The 25408-nt window shown below is 41.5% G+C and overlaps 3 protein-coding genes across 3 annotated transcripts in view; 1 reads left to right on the top strand and 2 right to left on the bottom strand.

The window, feature by feature from the left end:
* Positions 1–1700: 1700 nt before the first annotated feature.
* Positions 1701–25408, bottom strand: part of LOC306777620 (DNA polymerase alpha subunit B-like) — a gene marked incomplete at its 3' end in the record, with an annotated part of 32880 nt that continues 9172 nt past the window's right edge. Inside the window, exons 9-16 of the mRNA XM_079268786.1 lie at positions 11947–12168; positions 11789–11827; positions 11482–11555; positions 11226–11334; positions 10871–10995; positions 2157–2213; positions 1944–2070; positions 1701–1853 (exon numbers count right to left, since the gene is read on the bottom strand). Coding sequence (XP_079124912.1) covers positions 1701–1853; positions 1944–2070; positions 2157–2213; positions 10871–10995; positions 11226–11334; positions 11482–11555; positions 11789–11827; positions 11947–12168 — 906 coding nt within the window. The remainder of the gene's footprint in view (positions 1854–1943; positions 2071–2156; positions 2214–10870; positions 10996–11225; positions 11335–11481; positions 11556–11788; positions 11828–11946; positions 12169–25408) is intronic.
* On the bottom strand, positions 2520–10858 carry LOC306777621 (uncharacterized protein). The gene is made up of 11 exons (XM_079268787.1): positions 10601–10858; positions 9119–9207; positions 8730–8879; positions 8310–8443; positions 7997–8133; positions 7745–7838; positions 7040–7157; positions 6565–6788; positions 6248–6419; positions 6009–6136; positions 2520–5854 (listed from the first exon to the last, which is right to left on the bottom strand). The coding sequence occupies exons 2-11, from the start codon at positions 9204–9206 to the stop codon at positions 5537–5539; spliced, it is 1563 nt and encodes a 520-aa protein (XP_079124913.1). The 5' UTR covers position 9207; positions 10601–10858; the 3' UTR covers positions 2520–5536.
* On the top strand, positions 12399–13382 carry LOC306777622 (peptidyl-tRNA hydrolase 2, mitochondrial-like). The gene has a single exon (XM_079268788.1). The coding sequence runs from the start codon at positions 12564–12566 to the stop codon at positions 13077–13079; it is 516 nt and encodes a 171-aa protein (XP_079124914.1). The 5' UTR covers positions 12399–12563; the 3' UTR covers positions 13080–13382.

Genomic DNA, 25408 nt, shown 5'->3' with positions numbered 1-25408 from the left:
ATAACTTTAGTGCAAAAAAATATCAGATTTTCTGAGAAATATGAGCGCTTGTTCACGATATCTCGATGTATAATTTCATCACGATATGATTCCATTGAAAGACTTTATCATATTGAATTATCGCCCAGCCCTATATTTAAGTGGCTGTTTCAATAACTTTGTTACCTGTGTGGCACTAAAAAAAACTCTCACTGCTGATTAATTTATTCCCATGACCATGTGTGGATTGAGAGCATGTTTCTGGTCCCTCCCCCCCCCCCCCCCCCCCCCCCCCCCCCCCCGCCCAAAGCACAGACCTTAATCCCCAATAATCTCTGCATCCACTGAACGCCTGCAGTCATGGCTGCACGGAAGGATAATTTACTGTCTCTTGAGCATCTCACCGACCCAGAAAGAAACACTTTCACAAAACAAAGAGAGCACAGGCTAAAAATGAGGTAAGATCCTTGAGTGCTTTAATGAAGTATAGTAGTACTGTCAACTCATGGTTGTGTGTGAGGGCGGAGAAGTGGGATGGGTACTGTGTCTTCATCTCAGTATCAACAGGCCTCTGTTGTTGCAACCTGACTTTTCAACTCCTCAGAGTCATCAAAAGCTGTAGTAAAAATACAAAAGGCAGCAAAATGCTTGCAAGATGCATCATCCTGTATGTTGGTGTAAATATTTTGAATAACTGACTCGGTGTTTGTGTGTTTCCTGCAGCAGGGCAAGGCATCTGCAACAGCGCTGGCAGGAGCTGAAGGAGAGCGAGCTTATAGCCCAACAAAACAACAGGCAGATGCTGCAGCAGTTTGAGGAAGCCCAGGACACACTGAAAGAGATGTTAACCCTCACTGCTGCCATGAAAACTATTCGGGTGCACAGGCACAAACACTCACTTCCCATACTTTACCCCTGCCTCTGTGACGCTTGGTGTTGAACCTCCTTCTTGAACTTCGATCCCTCCAGATGGAGTATGAACGGTAATTAAAAGATGGGATATACATACAAACAACTTGTTTTTAAAGATGTTGATCTGTAATTTCTTTTCCAGCAATTTGTGACAACGTGGAGATTTTTCAAGTGGCGCCGGATAAATCAACAAAGTCTGATCAGCCAAGTGACTCTGAGGAGTTTGACCACTTTTATGGTTAAATGCATTCGTCTCAACTGCCAAATTCAGAGAACAAAGGAAATATACGTACCTCAGAAATGAGTGTTACATCAGAAACAGTACATTAAAAACTTGTGAAAAAGGAGGTCTGTAACAGTAATGTTTTGTTTTCTGATATTTGATAAGAGATTGATATCTAAATGTATAATTATTTCATATCCATTCCTAAACTACATTAAACTGCCACATAAATATGCCTTTTAAGCTGTTTTTTTTCTCCTCTACTCAAAGCCTTTGAAAGAGATACGATGCTGAGACAAACACTAAGGTAGTTGCAAGAAAATAGTATTAAAAAAAACCAATAAAGAATAATTTATTGAAAGATTGTTATTACCGTTGTGCCTGAGAGACTGATATTCCACCCCAGTAATGACAGCACCAAACAGACATGTTTGTCAAGTAAAAATAGACCAATGGACAAAACAGTGAACTGTTTCTTTAAACATATTTTACATCGGGGTGCCTGGAGAGAACAGCGTTCAAAGCTGCTCGCAAACTGGTCCTGGTTAAGTCAACAAGCATTCAGAGTCTTAATCTCCTTGAAGATTCAGATTTTCACCACCTGCGCAGCCAAACAGGGGCTCTCTCTCCTCCCGTCTTCGGGCGCAGCGCTGCGCTGAATGAGCAACCTGCCGTAGGTCCCGCCCACCTGGCCTTTGGTCAGCCGTCCGGGATTGACGCACACGCAGCCGACCACATCCTGGGGACAAGTGGAGATGAGGTGTTAAAATAAAGCATGTGTCAAATCATCAGAAAATAAAAAGCACATCTTTTAACAGCAGTTCTGCACCTTTACAAAGTAGCGCAGCTTGGAGGGAATGATGAGGACGTCAGGAGTCAGCGGCATTTGACCGAAGCTCTGAAACTTCTCGTAATCCATGTTCACCTCCTCCACGGGCGGGTACAGCGGGTAGTAACTAGAAGGGGAAACACAAACATGTCATTAATGTTGGAGGATTCTCCTCAGAACAGAGAGAGCAAGTGAACGTTTTTAGGACTCTACCTTCTCTGGGTCAGCATGTGTTTCAGTATGCGAGAAAATCGGTCCGATCCAGTGCCGCTGAAACACAACATTGTAGTGATGCCATTAATTTAAATATCTATTTAATATTATGCTGGTATTTGAGTGAACTCCCATGGAAAAGTCAAAGTGAAAAGTGTGTCTGAGAGGTTTGTTCATGTGAATATTAAACATCAAGTTCATCGACACATTTTCCTCTCAAATGCATCTCCAACTGAGCTCCAGTGCTGAGTGAAGCTCTGTGAAAGTTAGAAATCTTCCTCACCACACAGTAAATTTGTCGGAGTAAATTTTACTCAAATTGAATAAAATTTTACTCAATAAAATACAACATTTGGTCCCAGTCTATATAGAGTAAAATCTACTCTTGCCTCAGAGTTAATGATTCAGAGTATTTTTTACTCTATTCAGTGTTTGTATTTAACTCTAGATGATGATAATTTACTCTATGTAGCATAAAATGAAAACAACTCTACTGCCATTTTACTCAACTTAGAACTATTCCACTCCACATAGAACTACATTCCACTCCACATAGAACTACATTCCACTCCATATAGAACTACATTCCACTCCACATAGAACTACATTCCACTCCATATAGAACTACATTCCACTCCATATAGAACTATATTCCACTCCATATAGAACTACATTCCACTCCATATAGAACTATATTCCACTCCATATAGAACTATATTCCACTCCATATAGAACTAAATTACACTCCATAGAGAACTAAATTATGATTAAAACCTGAGAGAACTTACTCTGGAAGGTTATCATTAAACCCAACAAGTTAAATAAATCAGATATCAGTATTTACCAAAGCACAATTTATTATTTTGTATTACAAATGTGCAATGTATCCATACATATTTTACAGAATACATTTTGGACCTTTGGAACACTTTGGCCTTTTCACTATGACATCATAGGAAACAGTATGGCACAATAAACAAACTTGCATCATCACACCTGTATGACATTTGTACATCAAATGCTTTATAACAGAAAATCTCTTTCACATCAACTACATGAGGTCCGTCTTTTGTGCACACAACTTTATATGCATTAAAATGCTCATCAAGACACACTGTTTGCAGGGCAAATGTAACAAACAATAACCTCTCATCTTTCAGAACTACATGGTGGATTTTGTGAAAAACTGGCATCTCACAATGAACCTTCAGACAAACGACTAAACCCGTCCGATACATATTTCCATGGTGTTTGGCCCATCTAATATTTAAAACCTTGGTGTCAATTGGTACCTGAATAGTCTCAGCTATCTCATAGCCCCAGTCTAGCACATTTAAAGCTACCATATTACCTGGACCAATTATCACTTCATTGGGATCAAATGTCTGCCACCTGTATGCTATTTGATTTTGGTGTTTCTTGGCCAAAGTTTTAGTGATATTTTTGAAGCTTTTTAATTGTTTCTTAAAGAAATGATGCTTTGCTTCATAGCGCATGCACCAACTATGCAAAAGTGGTCCAATTTTAAGAATACACATAGGGTAATGCACCATAAAATGATGTTTTGGTAGCAGCCTTTTGTTTGGAAACAAATGCTTGAACAACCTGTGGTGTTCCACGATTAAGTGTTTCAAAAAAATAGTAATACCCTTTGATAACTTTGGTGAAAATACAATGTTTACAATTTGAAGCAAAAGCAGTAGCAAATACCAGTGTTGATCATTTGGACAAACCAAGTCTCCAAAGATAAGTGGTAGATTGCGAAGTAAACACCAGGATTGGATTGCATTCAACCCCAAGTCATTTGAGTCCTCCCTTAACTTAACTGTAGGAGGTTTGTTGTTTTGCTCCATATAGCCATAGTTAAAACTCCTAATTCTACAGTCTATTTCTTTTAATGTTGTGTACTTATCTTTCAAGTGCAGTAATAGAAGTTTCATTTCATATTGTGCCACTCCCTCCAAGATATCGTGCATAATATCGACAGAGAAGTTTTCACATGTATTGAAATATTGCAAGGAATTTAGAATGCAAGAACGTTTAACGCCCATCACATAGGGAAGAGTGGGATTTGTCTCCATCATTTGGCAATGTTCCGCATGAAGTGCGCGAGTTCGCAAAACTATCTTGGGTGAATCTTCATTAAACTCAGTCTGAAAGTCTTCTTTCTCAGCAAGACAGAAGCGGCAACAATATCTGGCACTGAATGATTCAACAAAACCAAACAAACTGTGAAGACCAAGGTTGTCACCTGTAACTTGGACAATAGTTCCATACACTGGCTGATCATACAAGGGGACCCGAATTCCATCCTTCTCAAGTATTTTAATATCCTGCATAAGTGGATCAAGTATTTTAGAAAAGCCATATGTTTTAACATCTTGGGCATGAAATAAAGCGACCAAATGAATATTAAGCAGATTTGAGTTGTACTTGGGAGAAAAATTCCGCAAGGTGAAATAGAGTGCACCTAATTTATGTATTCCCCGTTTTGAGCCTAAAGGATTTGCAGTTTCAAAATCATCATAAAAAAGCTGAATCAGAATGGCATGCTTCTGTTTTGAAAATAGATCATGACTCTTGAAAAGATCTCCATCGCACAAGTCATGAAGATTTTCTCCTGAACTTGAAGTCTGCATCATCTCTTTTATGTTAGGATGTTGATAAATAAATTGTAAAGTTTTCAAAATAGGGATGTAAACTAATTTATCAGTGACAACAACCTGATCATAAGTTCCAGTGGTGCGATTGCGTAGGGTATCAAATCTTGTACCAAGAACATATTCAACTAAGTCTACCCTTCCCCACTTCTCTGTAAAATACTGCCTTCTTTTACTCTCAGAATTTAATACACCATAGGGATTTTCCATTTTTTCGAAACACTGATCAATTTTGCTCTCAATGTCGCTTTTGATAGGCTCCTGTAAAGATAGACACTTCTTCACAGATTCTTTTGCTTGATTATGGATATCGTCAACAATCTCTTCCATCGAAATTACCAAAGAGTTAACAGTTGTTTCACTTACGCCTGCCACTTTAAGTTCGGCTACTGTTGCAGCGCAGCTGTCTACAAGACTCCTTTTGAGAAGGACTGAGTCAGAAGGTGAACTTCTTGCTGGCAAGTCATCAAAATTACTTGCTGCTAAATCTTCAGATGTAGATGGGCCTTCACCAGGATCAGAACAAGGTTCATGTGCTTTATTTAGATGCTTTCGAAACCCAGAAAAAGTGCCATAAACTAGTGAACAACCAGCCTGACCACATTTAAGACGAAGGGTCTTTCCTGAACAAAGTCCGTGGATCAACTTCAAGTGTTTTGTCAGGGAATTGGTGTTTGCCTGGGGGATTTTGCAAATAAAACAAAACATCTTCGTATCAACTCAATGCAGCATCCGAGCCCTCAACTCTGCAACCCTTGGATTCACCTTAGTGGTATCAACATCGATTTCAAAGATCGTGGTTTGCAAGAAGTTGTACACATTTACCAGATCCTGGTTGTACGAAGTACCAAAGACAAAATGAGCTTTGAAAAGCTCATCAAAACAGGCAAGTGTGTCTGGTGACTTACAAGGTATTGCATGCTTGTCAATCACAATGAAGTATTTGTGAATCAGACTCTTCTGGGTCCCCACAGCTAGCAGGTATGGTTGAAGGCTTTCCACGATGCCGTCCAGATGCCCCTGGATGCTCATCCCAGTCTGTGACAGAAAAAATAATGAATTAGTCAGCTATAAAATTAGTCAGTTTAAGGAAATGTCTTAATTGACCATAATCTTAAAAAGAGGATTGAAAGGTTTAGAAAAGGGGACAGAACAGTGACGATTTTCCAGTTTAATTGAACTGTAACCTCACCTTAATGAATTTCACAAGACGGTCACTGGCTTGTCTGGCTGAGAGTTTTCCTGGTCTCTTGCGGCCATGTGGTGATGGTGGTAGAAGGTGGACAAGAACCAAAATGGATGACATGTCACTGTCCCATCCTGGAAGTAAAAATTCATAAACAAGCATTTACTACAAGCGAACAGTCAATCCATTTTTCATTCAAAAACTATTCTCTCTTCCATAACTATGATCCTTAACTTTTAGCATACCATTTTCCACGTCTGTTGTGCATTCAGCATTTTGAACCAGGTCTTGAAGATCGGCTGTCTGTGTGAGGCCACGGCTTTGTTCGAGGACTTTCTGTTTGTAGATAGTAGGCCATCTCTCCAGGAACTTTGTAGTAGCAGCATCCCCAAACATCAGACCAAAGTCTTGGTCAATCTGCAGACAAGATAGAATTGGTCAAAACAGAACAGTAAACATTATGGTGTAGCACCATGGTCATGACAGATCTTACAACCCTACCCAGGCTATTGTAGAACAGAAATAATATTGTCATGACAGTGGCAGTAGAACGTTCACATACCAGTCCTGCCATGTCCAGGAATCTTGGAAACGCTGTGAATAGTTCAGAGGACTTCACTGGGTCATGAACCATGTCTTGGCGATAGGTAAAGGTCTGCTTCATCTTCTCCTTCACAGTTGCTTCATCAGCTGTATGCTTCATAAGCGCAATGGCCTCGCAGCACAGGCTTTCTGTGGTTAGCCCGTTTTCCACTCTGAATGAGTCTCTTTCTGCTTTTGGACCACCTGTAATAGTGGTGGCACTTTTATCAATTACTGGGTTAGTATATGATATTATGTCCTAAGATATAAGAAATAAGGCTTGGAAAACTCTGCAAGGATGGCCATGCAGGCACTTACGTCTCCAGAAGAAAAATAGGATATATATATATATATATATATATATATATATATATATATATATATATATATATATATATATATACATTATATGATTATTCCCTCATCATGCATTATGAATTAGACTTCACACATACCAGTTAGTGTTTGTGACTGACTGCAGGTCTTCTTTTTTCCCTCCGATGCTTCCTTCTGAACAAATTTCAGTCTCCATGCCAGATACCCACTCCCATCTTCTGCATTGTAATAATGCTCCTAAAGTAAAAAGGGTTATTCAGTTTGATTGAACAAGTTGAAATAGTTTAATCTTTCCCCAAAAACTATCATATTTCCTAGTATTGTGATGAGGCCTTTCTTTCTAATGACAGTTATTTTGAAAAACAGAGGTTATTGTATTACACGGTTAGTGTTGTGTCTTGTTAATGGGCTAACCCTTGCGGTGCGAAAGTAAACTGAGCTTTAACACCGCCAGAGTTCAACTTACGGGGAAGGCAGAGATGGTGGCCATTAGGGCTGTCACCTTTTCCAAAAATAACACTCGAACAAATATGAAATGACACGCAATACGTTAGAGCGCCCTCTGTTGGGTGACAAAGTAAACTACGTTAAACAGTCAGCTGTGGATATAGACTGTACATTTTTTATTCAAATGAGTCATTAGAGTTTGAATGTTAATTACATTCAAACAAATGTTCAAAAAGTGACAGCCCTTGTTGCCATGCAGTAATGTTTACAGATCTTTATTTGAAATAAAAACACTACCCATCTGTAAAACAGCAGTTGAAATATTTACATTCCAAGCAAGTGAAAAGTAAATAAGTTAGACGTTTTAATGTACTTACATAGCCTAACTTGCTCCTAGGATCGGCCAGGTATGGGTACAAGGTAGTGATGCCCCTTGCGTAGTCCTCTTTAACGCGCCTTGAAGGACTTGTCCTACACACAAACACACAGACTTTACTATATGTGCTCCAATCAAAAGTATTGATGTGTAAATTCCACCTGCTAAAAGAGGGGTGTTGTACTGTGTCAATTCAAGACACACATGTGTATTAGGAGTGCAGGTATGTAATAATAACAACATGACAACATACCCATGTTCACTTGTCATATGTGCGACCAATATCTTGACCATATCACGTCTTCTGGCATCCGTTAGGCTTTTTGTTCGGGCATACTCATTCATGATCCTCTCTCCTCCAGGTTTGTTCTTCAGGATGTCTTCAATCATCTAAGTGGGAAGAACAAAAATGAACACAATGAAACGTTTAAAACAATAATGACATCAAGTATTATCAAACAGAATGGCCACAATTTTACAACTTCAGTTATTCAGCCATTTACCATTCAACCTTGGCATTTTTTTTAAACCTTCAGAAAGGATGCAAGGGAAACTGCAGAGCTTACCTGAGCTAGATGACTTCCCTCATCTCTTTGTCTTGTAGCAGGACTATGCTGCAATATAGTGGTGTCGTCCGAGTCCCTCTCATTGTCTCCACTGAAGCTTGCAAAGGAGGAGCATGAAGGGGAGCTCAAAGAATCTAGAAATCATATTAACATTGAACTAATGTGATTAACAATGTGACTATAAGACAATATAAGTGCACACATCCATTATTAGAGGAATGCAAATATTTCACATTGTATCATGCCCACAACAGTTCCAGAAATTGTGGAAAGGGTGAGCAGAGATGATTTCAAAATATCTAAATAAGATTTTAAAAAACCCCAACTCAGATATATTAAATTGTCTTGCATATTCAAAACATGTTAGATTGACCAAGCCGTACAGATAAATATGAAGTTATAAGCTAATAAGTAACTAACCCTCAAGATTTGGGTCTTGGGGTAGACAAATCTCCAGCACACCAATGTCTTGTTTCTTTAGTAGAAACTCAAACACCTCCTCATCAACTTCGGTCTTTGATTCATCATAGACTTTTAAGTCCAAGGTTGGAAGGTCAAATTTCTTGGCAACTGTGAAGACAAAATACCAAGGGACAAGCTTAGTGATGAATCGGTTGTGTATTTGCAGAAAAACATAACAGACAGCAATCAGAAGGCCATCTTCACTTGAACATTGTAATCCCAAAACTGACAGTGTTCCATGCAGACCTTTGCTATTCCAGGGAAAAGACTTTCAGGTATGCAAAACATAGAGTGACATCCCAAGTGTATTGTTCCACAGGTTAGTGTGTGCAATATTTTTCACTCACCACAATCCAAAAATGATTTGAAGGTTAGTTGCCCCTCATAACAAATGTACTTCTGACGATCTCTGTACTTCACTCTTACAGCTTGCATCCTTCATGACAAAAACAATTAAATTAGTTTCATTATCAGAAACAGCTGACTGCCAACATTAGTAATACCACAGTAAGCCAACATTAGAAAGACATGATGCATGGACTAATAGTAGGTCTCCACAAGGGTAAACTATTTCATTATAAAAACGAGGGACATTTTAAGCACGTCTTTATTACGCTGTACTAAAGGGACCTGTTCATTCGCTTGAATCGCCAATTCGCGTCACTCCAGTCTCATAGTGGCTGTGCATAGACTTTGTATGTAATCTACTGCGTTTGGCGTGAACACATCATCAGAAATGTAACCAGTTGTCTCATCTTGAACAATGTCTACTTCACCTGGTTGTCTCCGACTTGGCCGTCTCTAGCATGCCACAGTGCAACAGATCAATCAGCTTATGCTGCGGAATTCTACCCGCACTTCGCGAGTGGCCCGTGCCAATGTCAAGCCCAGCTAGTTTTAGCAGTCAACAGAGTGAAGTGCATTTTTTCAAAGTATAACACACATGTTGCATCGACCAGGGTGCTGATGAACTGCAGCGAAACACAGTCCATCAACACAGCTCTTTTCAGAGTCAAATACACGTGTTGGCGGCAACAAACGCAGCTAGAAACAGTCCAACAGTCATTAACAGCTCTTTTCAGAGTCAAATACACGTGTTAGCGCAAACAAACGCAGCCGGAAACAGTTGCTTAAAACAGTCGTTAACAGCTCTTTTCAGAGTCAAATACACGTGTTAGCGCAAACAAACGCAGCCGGAAACAGTTGCTTAAAACAGTCGTTAACAGCTCTTTTCAGAGTAAAATACACGTGTTAGCGCCCACAAACGCAGCTAGAAACAGTCCGTTTAAAACGGTTTTTAACAGCTCTTTTCAGAGTAAAATACACAGGTTAGCGCCAACAAATGCAGCTTAAAACGGTCGTTAACAGCTCCTTTCTGAGTAAAATACACGTGTTGACGCCAACAAACTGCAAATTCTACATAGCCATTTTCACAGTAAAATGTACCTGTTGCACCAACTAACTGCAGCAAAAGACAGCCCCTCTACACAGAATAAAACACACATGCACCTGCTCAGTGAAGTCCGCTGGCTACTGATGATAGCTAATACTACTTTATTGAGACTTTAATCCAGGTGTGTCGACGTTAATATGTCCATAAACCACCAAATATTTTGCGAATTGATGTTAATGCGTTAGAAGCTAACGTTTGACTGTGACTAAGTTATGTGAAAACGTTAGAAGCTACCGTTAGCATCTGCTAACGCGAACAATCAGAAGCTACGGCTCATATCTGACAATGCAAATAGTGAAGTAACGTTAGGTTAGCTGCAATGTTGCTACACAATGTACCTTACACACATGAAGTTAACCAAAACGAATGACCTTACCTGACATGTTATTTCAAATGCCGTCTTCTGTTCCTCACTTCAGCCCTTCCGTTCCATAAAACGTCAGCTCATTCCAGTGTAGCGAGAGGTGTCATGGCGGCAGAAACGAAACTTAAGGAACCGTTGTGGGCGTGGTCACGCTGTTTTACTCCAATAGATTTTATTCTGAATATTTACTCACACTCTACTGGCTACTGGAAGTAATTACACTCCAAAATGATTAAATATGACTCCTTCAGTGGAAAATAATTGTAACTCCGGAAAAATTACTCTCCCGTTTTTCCTGTGCAGCTGATCTCCTCTGCGCCCATGTGGAACAGGATGTCAGTGGACGTCAAGCCCAAGGTGACTCCATCGATTAGCAGGGTGCAGGGGTCAGGGACCATGGTGACGCGCTGCAGAGTATGAAGAGAAACACTCGGTTAGGCTGAACAGTTTCCTCTTCTGCTTGAATCTAGTCAATAACAAGCCTGAAAGTAAGACCAGCCACTCCCCGAATCAAAGCTTTAAAGCCATACTATTACAATTTGGCTTTCCGGGATTGCTCACACGCCCGTTGCATGTCCTCATCAGTAAATTATAAACTTTTATTTAGTTTATGGAGTCGGGTCTTTGTGTGTCTGACCTGGGCCTGGTCCTTGCCGAGGTTTGGCAGGGTGAAGGGAGGCTGTGGGTAGATGAAGTGATGGTGAATGTCTCTTTGGGAGGGCACAAACACCAGGCGGCAGCCAACACTGGGCAAAGAACACACGAGCTGTCATTAGGTTAAGGTTTCTCATTGGGGCACATTATTTAAAAAAAAAAGATGGCATAATGAAAATCTTCAAGGAACTTCAGGAGTTTAAATAGCCTCATCATGCTTAGGGAGATGTGAGACATACCTTTTGGTGCCATCCACAATGCTTTCAATACATCTTGAGAAAATGGCCTCAAACGTCTCGGTCACCTGAGCTTTCTATTTCACAAACAGGTGGGAATAAAGATGGTCACATCAAGTCAGGATCAACCAATTAAATGTAAACAGCTGGACACAAGAAATGAATATGTTGAACAAAAGGAATTCACTTCGCCATGCATCGACTTCGGATGAGGACGTTTAAACGAGATTGTTTTAAAATGCTAAACATTAGCTGTTGCAGCGGAGGGTTTTCTAGGATAAACACATGAAGTGTCCGCTGTTAAACGCACCTCAATTTGTTCATGTTTGGAGTCCACAAACGGGCCCAGCTGGAGAAGTGAAGGGAGGATTAGAAAAGATACGAGCATTCTGTGCATCTCCCAAGACATGCATTCACTTGTGGAAGAACAAACGATTTTGAAACAGCTAAATAAACAAGTAACGATACCAGCAGGCAGACGTCAGGACGATCCTTGACAATGACATTGATTAGGTCCAGCAGAGGGTCAAAGGTGAGGCTGTCAGAGGGAGTGTAGGGTCCACACGCCACCAGAACATTCATCGGCTCTGCAATCGCATGATATGACAAGTGTGTATGCAAAGTACATGAAAGGGACACAAGCGGACTGCTCATCCTTTGTATTGTGGTTGAAAGCTTAACAAATAAACTCTTATTATCACAGAAAACATAGGCATAATGCACTATAAACGGTTATGTTAGACACGCAGAAGAAAAGGATGGAATCAGTTCTGCAAACATACATTGGGCAAATACCCTTTTCAAAAGTTCAACACAATGAGGAGCCGTTCTAGAGCTTTTAAGATTTGCTTTCAATCTCAATTTGTAAACTAACATGGAGGAAAAATACTTTTTAGTGCACAGAAGACAACTGGGGAAGAAAGTGTAATCAAATCAAAAGCTCCAAAACAGTCAGTGAATTGACCTTGTGGTGAGATTGTTTTGTTAATTGCTGCTTCCAATGTTTCAAATAAACTTCTAATAGTTTATAGGTGTATACGTGACATGTATGTGCTTTATTCTGTCATTTTTGCAGGCTGAACAACATGGACTTGGTATATGGACCATTGGGCCTGGGTGTCGTAGCAGGACTGGGCTGTGGGCTCCTGCTTGGTTGGCACCTTCGGGCTCGCCTGGGCCCGACATCCAAAAGACTGATTACGGCGATGGGGAACGGCTCTGGTGAAGCAACAGTGATGGGAGAAGGAGGCGAGTTCAAGATGATACTGGTGGTCCGAAATGACCTGAAGATGGGTAAAGGGAAGGTCGCTGCCCAGTGCTCCCATGCTGCTGTGTCGGCTTACAAGCAGGTTCAGCGCAGGAACCCTGAGCTCCTCAAACAGTGGGAGTACTGCGGCCAGCCCAAGGTGGTGGTGAAGGCCCCCGATGAGGACACTCTGATCGACCTGCTGGGTCATGCCAAAGAAGTGGGGCTTCCCATCAGCCTGATTCAGGACGCAGGAAGGACTCAAATCGCCCCCGGATCACGCACCGTGCTGGGTATCGGTCCCGGCCCAGCTGATCTGATTGACAAAGTCACTGGACACTTGAAGCTCTACTAGTTTGGGCTACCATGAGTTTATATTTTTATAAAATCATTTACTCAAATACATGTTAAACTACTTGATTTTTGTTGTGCAGTGTTGGGCACTTACAGTCATCATATTTGTTGACTCTTGAATACCAGTAATGGCTTGGTGTATTACTCTCAGATACTTGTGACAGCGGCAAAAACATCACAAACACTGGTCATGTTCAGTCCACCTATGTCTGAAGACATGATGCTCAGAGCAAACGGATGGGTATTGTTGATCAGAATCCCAGCACAATAAAATAAAAAACACTTTTCATTGCAGACATTTTGACTTGACAAAGCAGGAAAAAACAATGGCTGTGAGCTGGTATGTAAGATAGCAGTGCCCCAACTAATAAATGAAATGTTGATACCTTTGCTAATCTGCAATACACGAGTATCCCAAAATCTCTTTATACAAGTAAAGACGAATCCTAATCCCACGAAATGAATTCAGAAATTGTCAGTTATATTGCAAAGCTTTCATCAAATACAATGGAGGTCACTGAAATGAAGTTAGACCTGATAGTTTGCAGTAGAGCTGGTTACATCAGTGTCATCAATATTGATATTCGACTGGATGGCATTTGTATTTAATAAAATCAAAGTATCTAAATATGTTTTCTAGTCTTAGACGCTGCAGTCCAGTTGACCATGCTGATATAATTTGTTCCAGATAATCCTATCCATGTAGTCTTATTGTACATCTACTGAACAATATTAAATTACAATCTTCCAGCTGTTTTGAGAAATAAAAAATGTTACGAATGACTAACTCGCCTTTCTAGTCCGCGTTACTCCTAGCACCCATTGATTTGTATCACCAGAAGGTGCTAGTACTACATCCTTGCGCATAAAGTGAGCCAATGCTGCTGTTTAACTGACCCGAGCATAAGAAGATAGACATCGCACAAGGTAGAGCAATTAACAGGACCATGTTGCAAGTCATTTCAACACTACAGTAAAATGGCATCCAGCTGAATAAAGAGCTCTCGAACAGTCTCCATGAATGAGACGAAAGACATTATTCCAAGTGCGAGTAATAAACTTTTCTACAATATCAAACTGGAACACAAACTACAGCATCTCATTCAGCTGCACATTACAGCTGATGGTCTCACTGCTCAGTATTTATCATTCCCATCAGAAGCATAACATCATGGCCCTTTAGTTAGGCTGGATGTGCAGCTATGTCAGTGGATGTAGTGTAAATGTAACTCGCAGCTTCACTCCTGCACAGTACAAGTAAGACACAATCAGACCGTTCTTGACAAACAAGAAGCCTTTATTTTTAAGTGGAAAACAAAACCGCTGTTTCATTCGTTAGGATCCTGATTATGCACAAAGTATCTCAAGTGCACAATTTAAATCCAAGGTAATTTAGATAATATAAGTTCAAAGGAGTTAATGACTGATTTCCTGTATATACGCAAGCCTTTGATAAAAACTTCAAATTACCACAAGTCCTGTGATACGGTTTCTGAATTAGAGGAGCGGGTCAACTGAAGAGGTCAAAAGATAACCCTCAACAGGACACGAAGGAGAATAAAGTTTGAAAAATCGCTCCTGCACACTAACAGTGAATGATATCCAGCAGAAACAAACCACAGCAGTAAGAGGGGGCATGTTAGTCAAACGGGTCTGCAGTCCCTCCTGAGGTGGCATGGTCCCACATTAGAGCAGTATTTAAAGCACATGGAAATATCGTCCGAACACAAATTAGTTTGGAGAGTCCTGCATAGGCCTTGCAGGGAAGAATCTAACTTTCCTGTAAATCGTATGTAAAATACTCTTGTGTTTTCAGTGTGGGGACATGACTGGTACAACGCAGTGTTTCAGGATTGTGGTGACGGAAGCGGCGGTCTCATGTTCAAATATAGAAGAACACAATAGCGTTTTTTTTGTGTCTGAATATACAATAATTAAATGCATTTTACAGTCGGACAGAAGACGCTGCTCACACACACGCATCAAGAGGAAGAGGTTCAACATTCATTTTCTTTTCACTACAGAGTGCAAATCAGATGCTTCACAACAGACCTTTTTTTTCTTCTTTTTTTTTAACTGAGAAGACTGCTCACAAGCCCCCCATTGTACATAAACCCTTTCCCATTCAAATAAAATAAGACAAAAGAAAAATGTATCAAGTCAATACGGAATGTAAGAAAATTAATCTTTGTGATTCAATCTTTTTCTTTGACAACAGAAATAAAAATGAGTTCTTCATGACAGTTTAAAAAGGGGTGAGAAAAAAAAGGGGGTTGTCTGTGTTATTCCCGGTGGGGGGGGGGGGGGGGCAGAGAGAGACACTAATGGTCTGGTGAAGGACTGAGGGATGGCTGGTTGCTCCAGACTGCATGTGGAGAGAAGGGGGCGGGGTCTTTACATGCCGTAGCCCAGGGGTGTCCAAACTTTTTTCACTGAGGGCCACATACAGAAAAATATACCAAGGGCTGGGCCACTCAGGTCCGATCGCCTCACCCCTAGTGTGTTAAAGTGAGCAAAATCAATCAAATTTGGTTCTCAATGTGCTTTTGTTCAGATTTAACAGAGATGTTTGCTCACGTATGTTGAGCCGAACAGACTCATTATTCAAATAGAAGGGAGTTGAGAACAGCTCGATGTCTCTCTCAATGAGAGAAACATATTGAAAGCCATGGCAGCTGGTGGAACATGTTCTAGGTAGGGCTGTGCCACATCCAATCAATTTCAGCAAACATCCCAGTATGATTTAATGCTAAATAAATTAAGGTATCAAACACGTATTGCTACTTTGCAGTTAAATATTTAACATTTATTCCAACATGAAAAAAAGCAGAAAATAACACTTTGACAAACACGTCAGGACATCTTATTTACAGCTGGTAGCTTCGCATGTGCTGCTTCCCTTTCCTGCTAGTCTGCTGTCTGATTGTGAGGTCAGGTTGATCTGATATCAGCTCTGCAGTTTCTCCTCAAAGTTCTCCTCTCAAACGGGTCTTGGAGGAGTAGTGCTCGCGCTGGAGCTCGCGCCCGCCTGTAGAGACTCGTCCGGACGGGAACGCGCAGCTTTGGGCATAACCGATTCTGCTCCAAGCTGAATCTATTTGAGGGCGCTGATTGGCTAAATTGTATGTCACACATTTATATCTTTAATCAGCAATTGGCTAAACTGCTTCACTGCTCTTTTGGGCAGTTTCTCCAGCGCCACAGAGCTGCTGAGACGTGCACACGCAGAGAGGACATGCAGGAAAAGCATACATTCACCGCAGATATCATATTTTACACATATTACTGGGTGATTCCATATTTCAAAAACACGAATATTGACAATTTGTATAGTTTATTATGATTATTATTCATTTTATTTTATTTGTTGTGGCTCAAGGTGGGGCGGCGCCCTATCGCCCTCTATTGACCAGCCGCCACGTAAGCACTGACTGAGTTCTGTCACGAGAGACGTTATCACGGACACGTATTTCCCCCTTTTAGCAGAAAGGTTGGCCTTTGGAAAAGCACATTTGACTTCGGACTGCGTGGGGAAGTGCGCAACATTGAAGTTGCGTAGAGTGCCCTCGTGCTCGAATTATGTTGACAGTTTTCACAACCGTGTTCATCACATCGCCAAGCTCAGAGGGCTTGTTGGTGGGTGATACGCTGCATTTTAACGGCCTCACCTCCGCTCTCTTGCGCTCGCCTTTCATAGCTGGAGCCCTATCTGTTATAACTCCACACAGCTTGTCCCATCTTGTCAATTGCATCTGACACAGCTTCAAACATGTCCTTACCTGTTGTTGTGCTCTTTAGACTCCTAAAATCAAGCAGCTCCTAATGCAGAAATGATCGTCAAACAAATGAACAGCTGTGCGGTGTCTGTGGTATCTGTGCTCTCATCATATGCAATGGAGTAAAACGCAAAAGCACTTGCTTTATCTGACACTTGATGGTTTAGGTTAGCTGACAAGTCTTCGATTCGCCGCACAACTGTGTTTCTGGACACGCTAACATTGTTGAATTCCTGCATTTATTCCGGGCACTTGCGACTTTAGTGAGGCACTGTTTTATGAAGTCACCATCTGAGAAAGGTTTCCCGTGGCGGGCAATGAGTTAAGCTACCTCGTGGCTGCTATTGTGACTTTTTCTTGTGTTTTGTTTCCACGGAAAAAAACACTCTTATTGAGCTAACTGCCATTTAACTTTCTGTTCTCGCTCGGCACCAGTGTAGGACGTGTCATCATCCGGGGCTAAACGTTTCTTTGATTGCTCTTATTTTGTGGAGAAGCTGCCTTGTTCAACACAGTATCTCCACCTAGTGGTGAAACTAAGAAGTACAATACAGTCAAGCGCAAGTTTCAAGTGTGGGCCATATTACATTATATTTTTAGAAGTTGCTGCGGGCCAATTAAAAATGGGCCGCGGGCCGTACTTGGCCCGCGGGCCGTAGTTTGGACACCCCTGCCGTAGCCAAAGCCTGGCTGAGCTGCTGGCTGACTGTATCCTGCAGGCGCCTGGTAGCCGTAAGGTTGCTGAGGGACCACCGGTACGCTGGGGCCCGCTGTCAGCATCAACTGGGGCGTGCCTGCAAGAAACACACACAGGTAAGTTTCCAACATGTAACTGGTCTGTTTTATTCTAACCAGAGCCAGTGGAAGATGTTTTTGAAGCAAAATTTAACATTGGTCTCTATGGAGCAGAAAGTTGGTTTTATTCTCAATTAACGGCTTCTGTGTGAAATGTGGAAATCTGTGGGATTCCACAGTCATTTTTCTACGAAAGGACAAGATTAGCTACTTCTACATCCAGAAATTATGCATGAAGAGTGAAGATCTTAGTGAAAGTCTATAATGCTATTACTCTCTCTTTCTTTCTTCTCGCTCTCTCTCACTCCTTCTTTCTTCTCCCTCTATCTCTCTGTGTGTCTCTCTCTCATACAGTCTTTCAGGTCTTAGGGATCCACCCCCCCACCCACACACACTACTACTACTATTACTACTACTACTACTACTGTGATGTTAAATACTACGACCAATACTACAGCTATTACTATGACTACTGATACTACGTCTTCTACTACTTCTTCTAATTTCTAATACTTCAACTACTAATAATACTTCTACTACAACTACAACTTCTACTACAAATATCACTACTACTAGTACTTATTCTAATGCTACTAATACTTCTACTAATAATACTTATACTACAACTTATACTACTACAAATATCACCACTGATGAATTTTTTTAAGCCACAGAAACTGTTCAAATATCAAAATGTTCAGCTCTTTCAGAAGAGGTGTGATATGACTTCATATTTGTAATCTTTAAACTCTTTGAATTATTAAGCTTTTTGCAATTTGTTTTTGAATTGGATATCTATTTTCAGCAATGTTTTTGCCATCAATTTCAGTTTTCAGCATTCCAATGCATTTTCAGCAGGAAATGCTTTTTCTAGTACTAATTATAATCAACAAGACTGTTTTGATGTAATGTTGTAAAGAAGATAACACTTTATTGATTACTTGGTGAAATTAACAAGCAGCCCAAAAGATAACCTCTCTCTCTCTCTCTCTCTCTCTCTCATTATGATTGTCACTTTAAAACATATTGGCTGTGCATAAAAACAAAATACATAACACACATGTGACAACACATTGGTGGGCATCACACTCACAACATGTTCTCTTTGTGCTAATCACTATATGGGCCTTGACAGGTTGCACGCTCCAGTCTGAGACATTAAAGTGCTCGCTATTCCCACTCCAGCGACAGCGACGCCAGCAGACACTACTGCGTTCAGTAGACCTTTGGCACAGCGAAACCACCGACTGGTCTGAGTCTCAGCAGCTGGAGCTGGCAAGACGCTTCCTTCAGACTTGACATCATTGTCATGCTGAGCCCCCTTTAGATCCTGCTCAAGGTCATTGATTTTGACCGACTTGACTTCATTGTCATCCTTAGAACATTATTAGCCTTGCAGTTCTCTCCTGAACGCTTCGTCTTGAAAAGAAGGATTTCACATCCTGCTTCGCTCTTCACGTCCTGCTAGCATTCTCTGGAGTACAGTGCCTTCTAGTGGCTTTAGTGGCAACATCATTGTTCCCACTAGGTCTGTTACTTAGAAAACTATTGCTGGAATAAACAAGTGTGCTCACTTTAAAACATATTGGCTGTGCATAAAAACAAAAGACATAACACACATGTGACAACACATTGGTGGGCATCACACTCACAACATGTTCTCTTTGTGCTAATCACCATCTGGGCACGCTCCAATCTGACATTAAAGTGCTCACTAGTTCCATTCCAGCGATAACGAAGCAAGCAGACACTACTGCGTTCAGTAGTCTCTTTAACATTGGAGGTGGCAAGACGCTTTCTTCAGCCTTGAGATCATTGATATGCTGAGCGCTCTGCTTAGCTATCTGCTTAGTTCTCTGATTAGCTTCCTTTAGATCCTGCTCAAGGTCATTGATTTTGTACGACATGACATAATTGTCACGGTTAGCTCTCTGCTTAGCTCCCTTTAGCTCCTGCTCAAGGTCATTGATTTTGGCCGACTTGACATCATTGTCATCCTTAGCTCCCTTTAGCTCCTGCTTAAGGTCATTGATTTTGGCCGACTTGACATCAATGTCATGCTTAGCTCCATTTAGCTCCTGCTTAAGGTCATTGATTTTGGCCGACTTGACATCATTGTCACGTTTAGCTCCCTTTAGCTGCTGCTTGCGGTCATTGATTTTGGCCGACTTGACATCATTGCCATGCTTAGCTACCTGCAGCTGGTACTCAAGGTAGTTGATTTTGGCCGATTTGACATTGTCATCCTTAGCTCCCTTTAGCTCCTGCTCAAGGTCATTGATTTTGGCCGACTTGACATCATTGTCATCCTTAGCTCCCTTTAGCTCCTGCTCAAGGTCATTGATTTTGGCCGACTTGACATCATTGTCATCCTTAGCTCCCTTTAGCTCCTGCTCAAGGCCTTTGATTTTGGCTGACTTGACATCATTGCCATGCTTAGCTACCTGCAGCTGGTCCTCAAGGTAGTTGATTTTGTCCGACATGACATATTTGTCATGGTCATGCTCCTTTAGAAGCTGCCGACATTCATTCAGTACGGCCGATGTGTCATCCTTAGCTCTCTGCTCTGCTCCCTTTAGCTGCTGCTCAAGGTCTTTAATTTTGGCCGACATGCCATCAATTTCATGGTCATGCTCCTTTTGAAGCTGCCGACATTCATTCAGTACGGCCGATTTGAAATCCATAAGTGGATTCATTTTAGCCGGATTCATATTTATTTATTCAAATAAGGAAGTTATAATTGCCTGTACTGGTGTCTCTTGAAAGTTGCTTCCACTGTAGGCTGCTGGTGTCTTGAAACTTCTCAATGACAAACAATTGGACAAAAAACATCTGAGGTAGGTGGGTTATATAGTTTCTTTGCCTTTCATCTCTTTTCCACGTCATAGCGTTCTAGAGTCTGTTTCTGAACTGACGTAATTTGCGTTCGATCTTGACGAATCATGTGTGACGTCATACTATGCGCCAGCTGTGGCCGTTTGGAGACCGAATGCGTCACCGCGGCTGCGACGAAGCGGTCCCATTTAGAAGACTCCTTCCAATGTATAAATACAGAAAAGAATAAAAGCATGATGAACGTATGTTAGTGAGGTAGGCGATCCGAACCGCATTCTTAAGCACGATTGGTCGAGTCGGGGAGCCAGACTGAAGCAACCGATTCCTAGCAAATCATCCCTGTGGATGGCATCCCTCTTCACTTGATTCTAGCCGAGGTTTCAAGACAGTTTGGTCCATATATTGGAGGGAGAAGGACGACAAGGAGGCGAACTGTTGCTGCGCCTGCACAGCGTCATTCGTACACTCACTCTTTCTGTTGCATTCAACACACATGTCCATATCCGCTAGATCTAAAAAAAAAAAAAAAAAGAAGCCTCTCAGACCCCTAAGCTCCGCCTACTTAGATTTTCCGCCACATTGAATTTAGTGAAAAACACATTTCTGCAAGCTCCTCCTACATGCTGGTTCCGATTGCTACCAAATCTCTGTTGACTCATTATTGGATCTAGATCATCACACGGTATCAAAAGCTTTTTGATAGCTCTTAGCGTTTACAAGATATGGACCAATACACTCATTAGGGGCGTGGCTTCATATCAATACATATTAAACAGCATACAATTTAATATCAGATTTCTTTGACCACACATCTCAAGTTTGGATGCAAACAGGACTTTAAAATCATAGGTGACAGTATGCCAGTAGCTTCCACCTAAACTAGGGTCCATATATTGGCCTGGTTTCATTGCGCATCTGTCACGGGAGTTCACAGGTAGGACCCAAACGCAAGACCACAGGAGACAGAAGTGAATGTTAACAGGCTTTATTTAGACTGTGCGTGCAGGTGTGGAGCCCGTGGTCCGACACCCGAGTGGCAGATCGACGGTGTGAGGCCCGTGGCTCGACACCGGAGGGCTGGTGGGTTGACGGCGTGAAGTCCCGTGGCTCGATACCAGAGAGTAGACAGATCGACGGTGTGAGTCCCGTGGCTCGACACCGGAGGCTGGCAGCTTGACGGCGAGTGTAGTCCGTTTAACACCAGGCGGGTAGATCGGCGGAGTGTAATCCGTGGACCACAAGGAGGGCAGAGCGGCGGAGTGTAATCCACAAACACAAGGAGGGCAGAGGATGCCACGGGGTTTCAGCGGGTGAAAGACGGTACGACCTGACAACACCAGACTGCAGGACCAGAGCTTATGTAGTGACAGGAGACTCATTAGTGGGCCCTGAGTCTGGTGTGTCAGGCTGCAGGAGGTGATCGGCTGGAGTGTCCTCAGCTGTGCACAATCAAGGGTGCGGCCATGGGAGGTGTCTGGAGGCAGAGGACAAACAGAGCACATGGCACACCACAACAAACACACACCGGGTCAGACAGGGATCCTGGATCCTGACAGCATCTTTGTTTTGTGCAGGAAAAAGAGAATGACAAGCTGAGGTAGACAATCGAAGATTGAATTCCTCTTTTCACCATTTTACAGCCAAACCTCGATGTTTGAATGCTACATAGAAAAGATGAGGAAACAGAGGAGGTTATTCACCTTTAGGAAATCTTCAAGATATCATATTAAGAAGTGACTCTTAGCTCCATTTTCAACAGAGTACTTGGTGAGTTGGTGACAATGTCTGTTAATGGCTTTTTCATGGCAACAAGAGAAGTATGTCAACACAGTCGAGCTATGTACTACATACTGTGTGTGTGTGTGTGTGTGTGTGTACCATCATTGCACTTTTCTGACATTTCATCCGTCTTCTGTAAAACCTCAGGCACGATCAGCAACAGCTTTGAGAGCAGCTGAGCAGAAGACAGGAGGAGCTAATATTGTAATAACTGAGTTATATTTCTGCTGGAAGAAGATTTAATACATAATTGAACAGCATTTTAAAATAACCCAGTCTGAGTGTAATACATTTCATTGGTCTCCCTCAGAGTCGTGACATATCTCTTGGTGCATGGCCTCCTTCACTGGTCTTCTTCTTGCACGCCCGCTCCGTTTTTCAGGACGTGCAGCTTGAGGCGGATTTACAGCTGTGCTATATATTGTGATTGTGTCTTTAACTGTGTAGATTTTGCCACTGAGTCACCAAACACTGAAGCTTCCAGATAGAGGTGTATTTACTCCACAACCAATTGAGACCCCTTGACTACACACAGGTGATCTCAGTTTAACTAATTATGTGACTGCTAATTCTAATCAGCTGCACCAGTGATGATTTAGGTGTGTGCTATCACAGTAAAGTGGCTGAATTTATGCAAACATGCAGTTTGTATTTGATATTTGGAATTTAGATTATGCTAAAGGTTCATTTTTTTCTTCTTTTACAATTTCATCGTCATTGCTGCTATCTTGAAAGTAGTGATGGCGAGATGAAGCCTCATGAGGCATCGCAACACTTCAGCCAATTGGTTCGAGAAAGGGTTCATTACTCGAAGCTTCATGTGCACACGATACCACCTACTGGCCAAGTGTATAATCACAGGCAGCTGTATCTGAACCACATAATGTGATGCATTGAATTTTTGTGTCTGTTATGGCTGTTGGGAATGACTATGAATTACAAAAATGTATGACCAAATAATTTCTGTACATAAATGATCACATATGTGCATAATAAAATAATTTTTGAATGTATTCTGTGTGTAAATTTTCCCAAAATGGTAGTATCATATGATATGGCAGGTTGTGTAATAATGTTATTATGTCACTTTAGGAAAATGGCATGGGCTTAAGCAGGCAGAGGACAGTGAAAGTGCTTGTGGAACTAGGAAGAGGGGACTGAATATGCTTGTGTAACTTGGACAGTGATGTACAGGACAGGGGACATTTTATTCATTTTTATTCAGAAATAACAGTTTCTCAACAGTGTTTGGTTTTAAACGATTCCTTTTTTTTGACACAACCTCTCCGGCCTTTGAAAACACCCTTTCACAGGGTACAGAAGATGCTGGCGTGCACAAAAACGCAAGAGCAAGTCTATATAAATTTGCATACAGGAATTTTTGCCTCTCCCAGTACTCCAGAGGCTTTTCCAGCCTGCTTATATTTGGCTCGGAAAGGTAGCGCTGGACCTCCACAGTGGCATCTGCTGTTACATTTTGAGTCTTCCGTGCCTCCATGACGCTGGTGTCTAAACGAAGCCACAGTTTGCTACCTAAGAGGAAACTACAGATCACGTTACTAAGTGTTCTCATCGGAATAATTGATCTCAAAATGTAAAATAATAGATTACCTCCTGTGACATCATGAGAGGTGGAAGCCTGGGGGATTTCCTCTCTGCTTTGTTTTGACCGTATAATGGTGGCACACTCGGAGGTCAGTCGTTTTATTGCTTCGGTGGCTTTTGTTTGGCTGAAAAATCCTATTACTTTAAATCGGGATCCAGTTCTGGAAGAATCTAACTTTCCTGTAAATCGTATGTAAAATACTCTTGTGTTTTCAGTGTGGGGACATGACTGGTACAACGCAGTGTTTCAGGATTGTGGTGACGGAAGCGGCGGTCTCATGTTCAAATATAGAAGAACACAATAGCGTTTTTTGTGTGTCTGAATATACAATAATTAAATGCATTTTACAGTCGGACAGAAGAAGCTGCTCACACACACGCATCAAGAGGAAGAGGTTCAACATTCATTTTCTTTTCACTACAGAGTGCAAATCAGATGCTTCACAACAGACCTTTTTTTTCTTCTTTTTTTTTAACTGAGAAGACTGCTCACAAGCCCCCCATTGTACATAAACCCTTTCCCATTCAAATAAAATAAGACAAAAGAAAAATGTATCAAGTCAATACGGAATGTAAGAAAATTAATCTTTGTGATTCAATCTTTTTCTTTGACAACAGAAATAAAAATGAGTTCTTCATGACAGTTTAAAAAGGGGTGAGAAAAAAAAGGGGGTTGTCTGTGTTATTCCCGGTGGGGGGGGGGGGGGGGGGCAGAGAGAGACACTAATGGTCTGGTGAAGGACTGAGGGATGGCTGGTTGCTCCAGACTGCATGTGGAGAGAAGGGGGCGGGGTCTTTACATGCCGTAGCCAAAGCCTGGCTGAGCTGCTGGCTGACTGTATCCTGCAGGCGCCTGGTAGCCGTAAGGTTGCTGAGGGACCACCGGTACGCTGGGGCCCGCTGTCAGCATCAACTGGGGCGTGCCTGCAAGAAACACACACAGGTACGTTTCCAACATGTAACTGGTCTGTTTTATTCTAACCAGAGCCAGTGGAAGATGTTTTTGAAGCAAAATTTAACATTGGTCTCTATGGAGCAGAAAGTTGGTTTTATTCTCAATTAACGGCTTCTGTGTCAAATGTGGAAATCTGTGGGATTCCTCAGTCATTTTTCTACGAAAGGACAAGATTAGCTACTTCTACATCCAGAAATTATGCATGAAGAGTGAAGATCTTAGTGAAAGTCTATAATGCTATTACTCTCTCTTTCTTTCTTCTCGCTCTCTCTCACTCATTCTTTCTTCTCCCTCTATCTCTCTGTGTCTCTCTCTCTCATACAGTCTTTCAGGTCTTAGGGATCCACCCCCCCACCCACACACACTACTACTACTATTACTACTACTACTACTACTGTGATGTTAAATACTACGACCAATACTACAGCTATTACTATGACTACTGATACTACGTCTTCTACTACTTCTTCTAATTTCTAATACTTCAACTACTAATAATACTTCTACTACAACTACAACTTCTACTACAAATATCACTACTACTAGTACTTATTCTAATGCTACTAATACTTCTACTAATAATAC

Source organism: Melanostigma gelatinosum (genome assembly GCF_949748355.1).
Source record: "Melanostigma gelatinosum genome assembly, chromosome: 5".
NCBI lineage: Eukaryota > Metazoa > Chordata > Actinopteri > Perciformes > Zoarcidae > Melanostigma > Melanostigma gelatinosum.
Note: the sequence above shows the minus strand (reverse complement) of the source record. Positions and strands in the feature narration are given on the sequence as shown.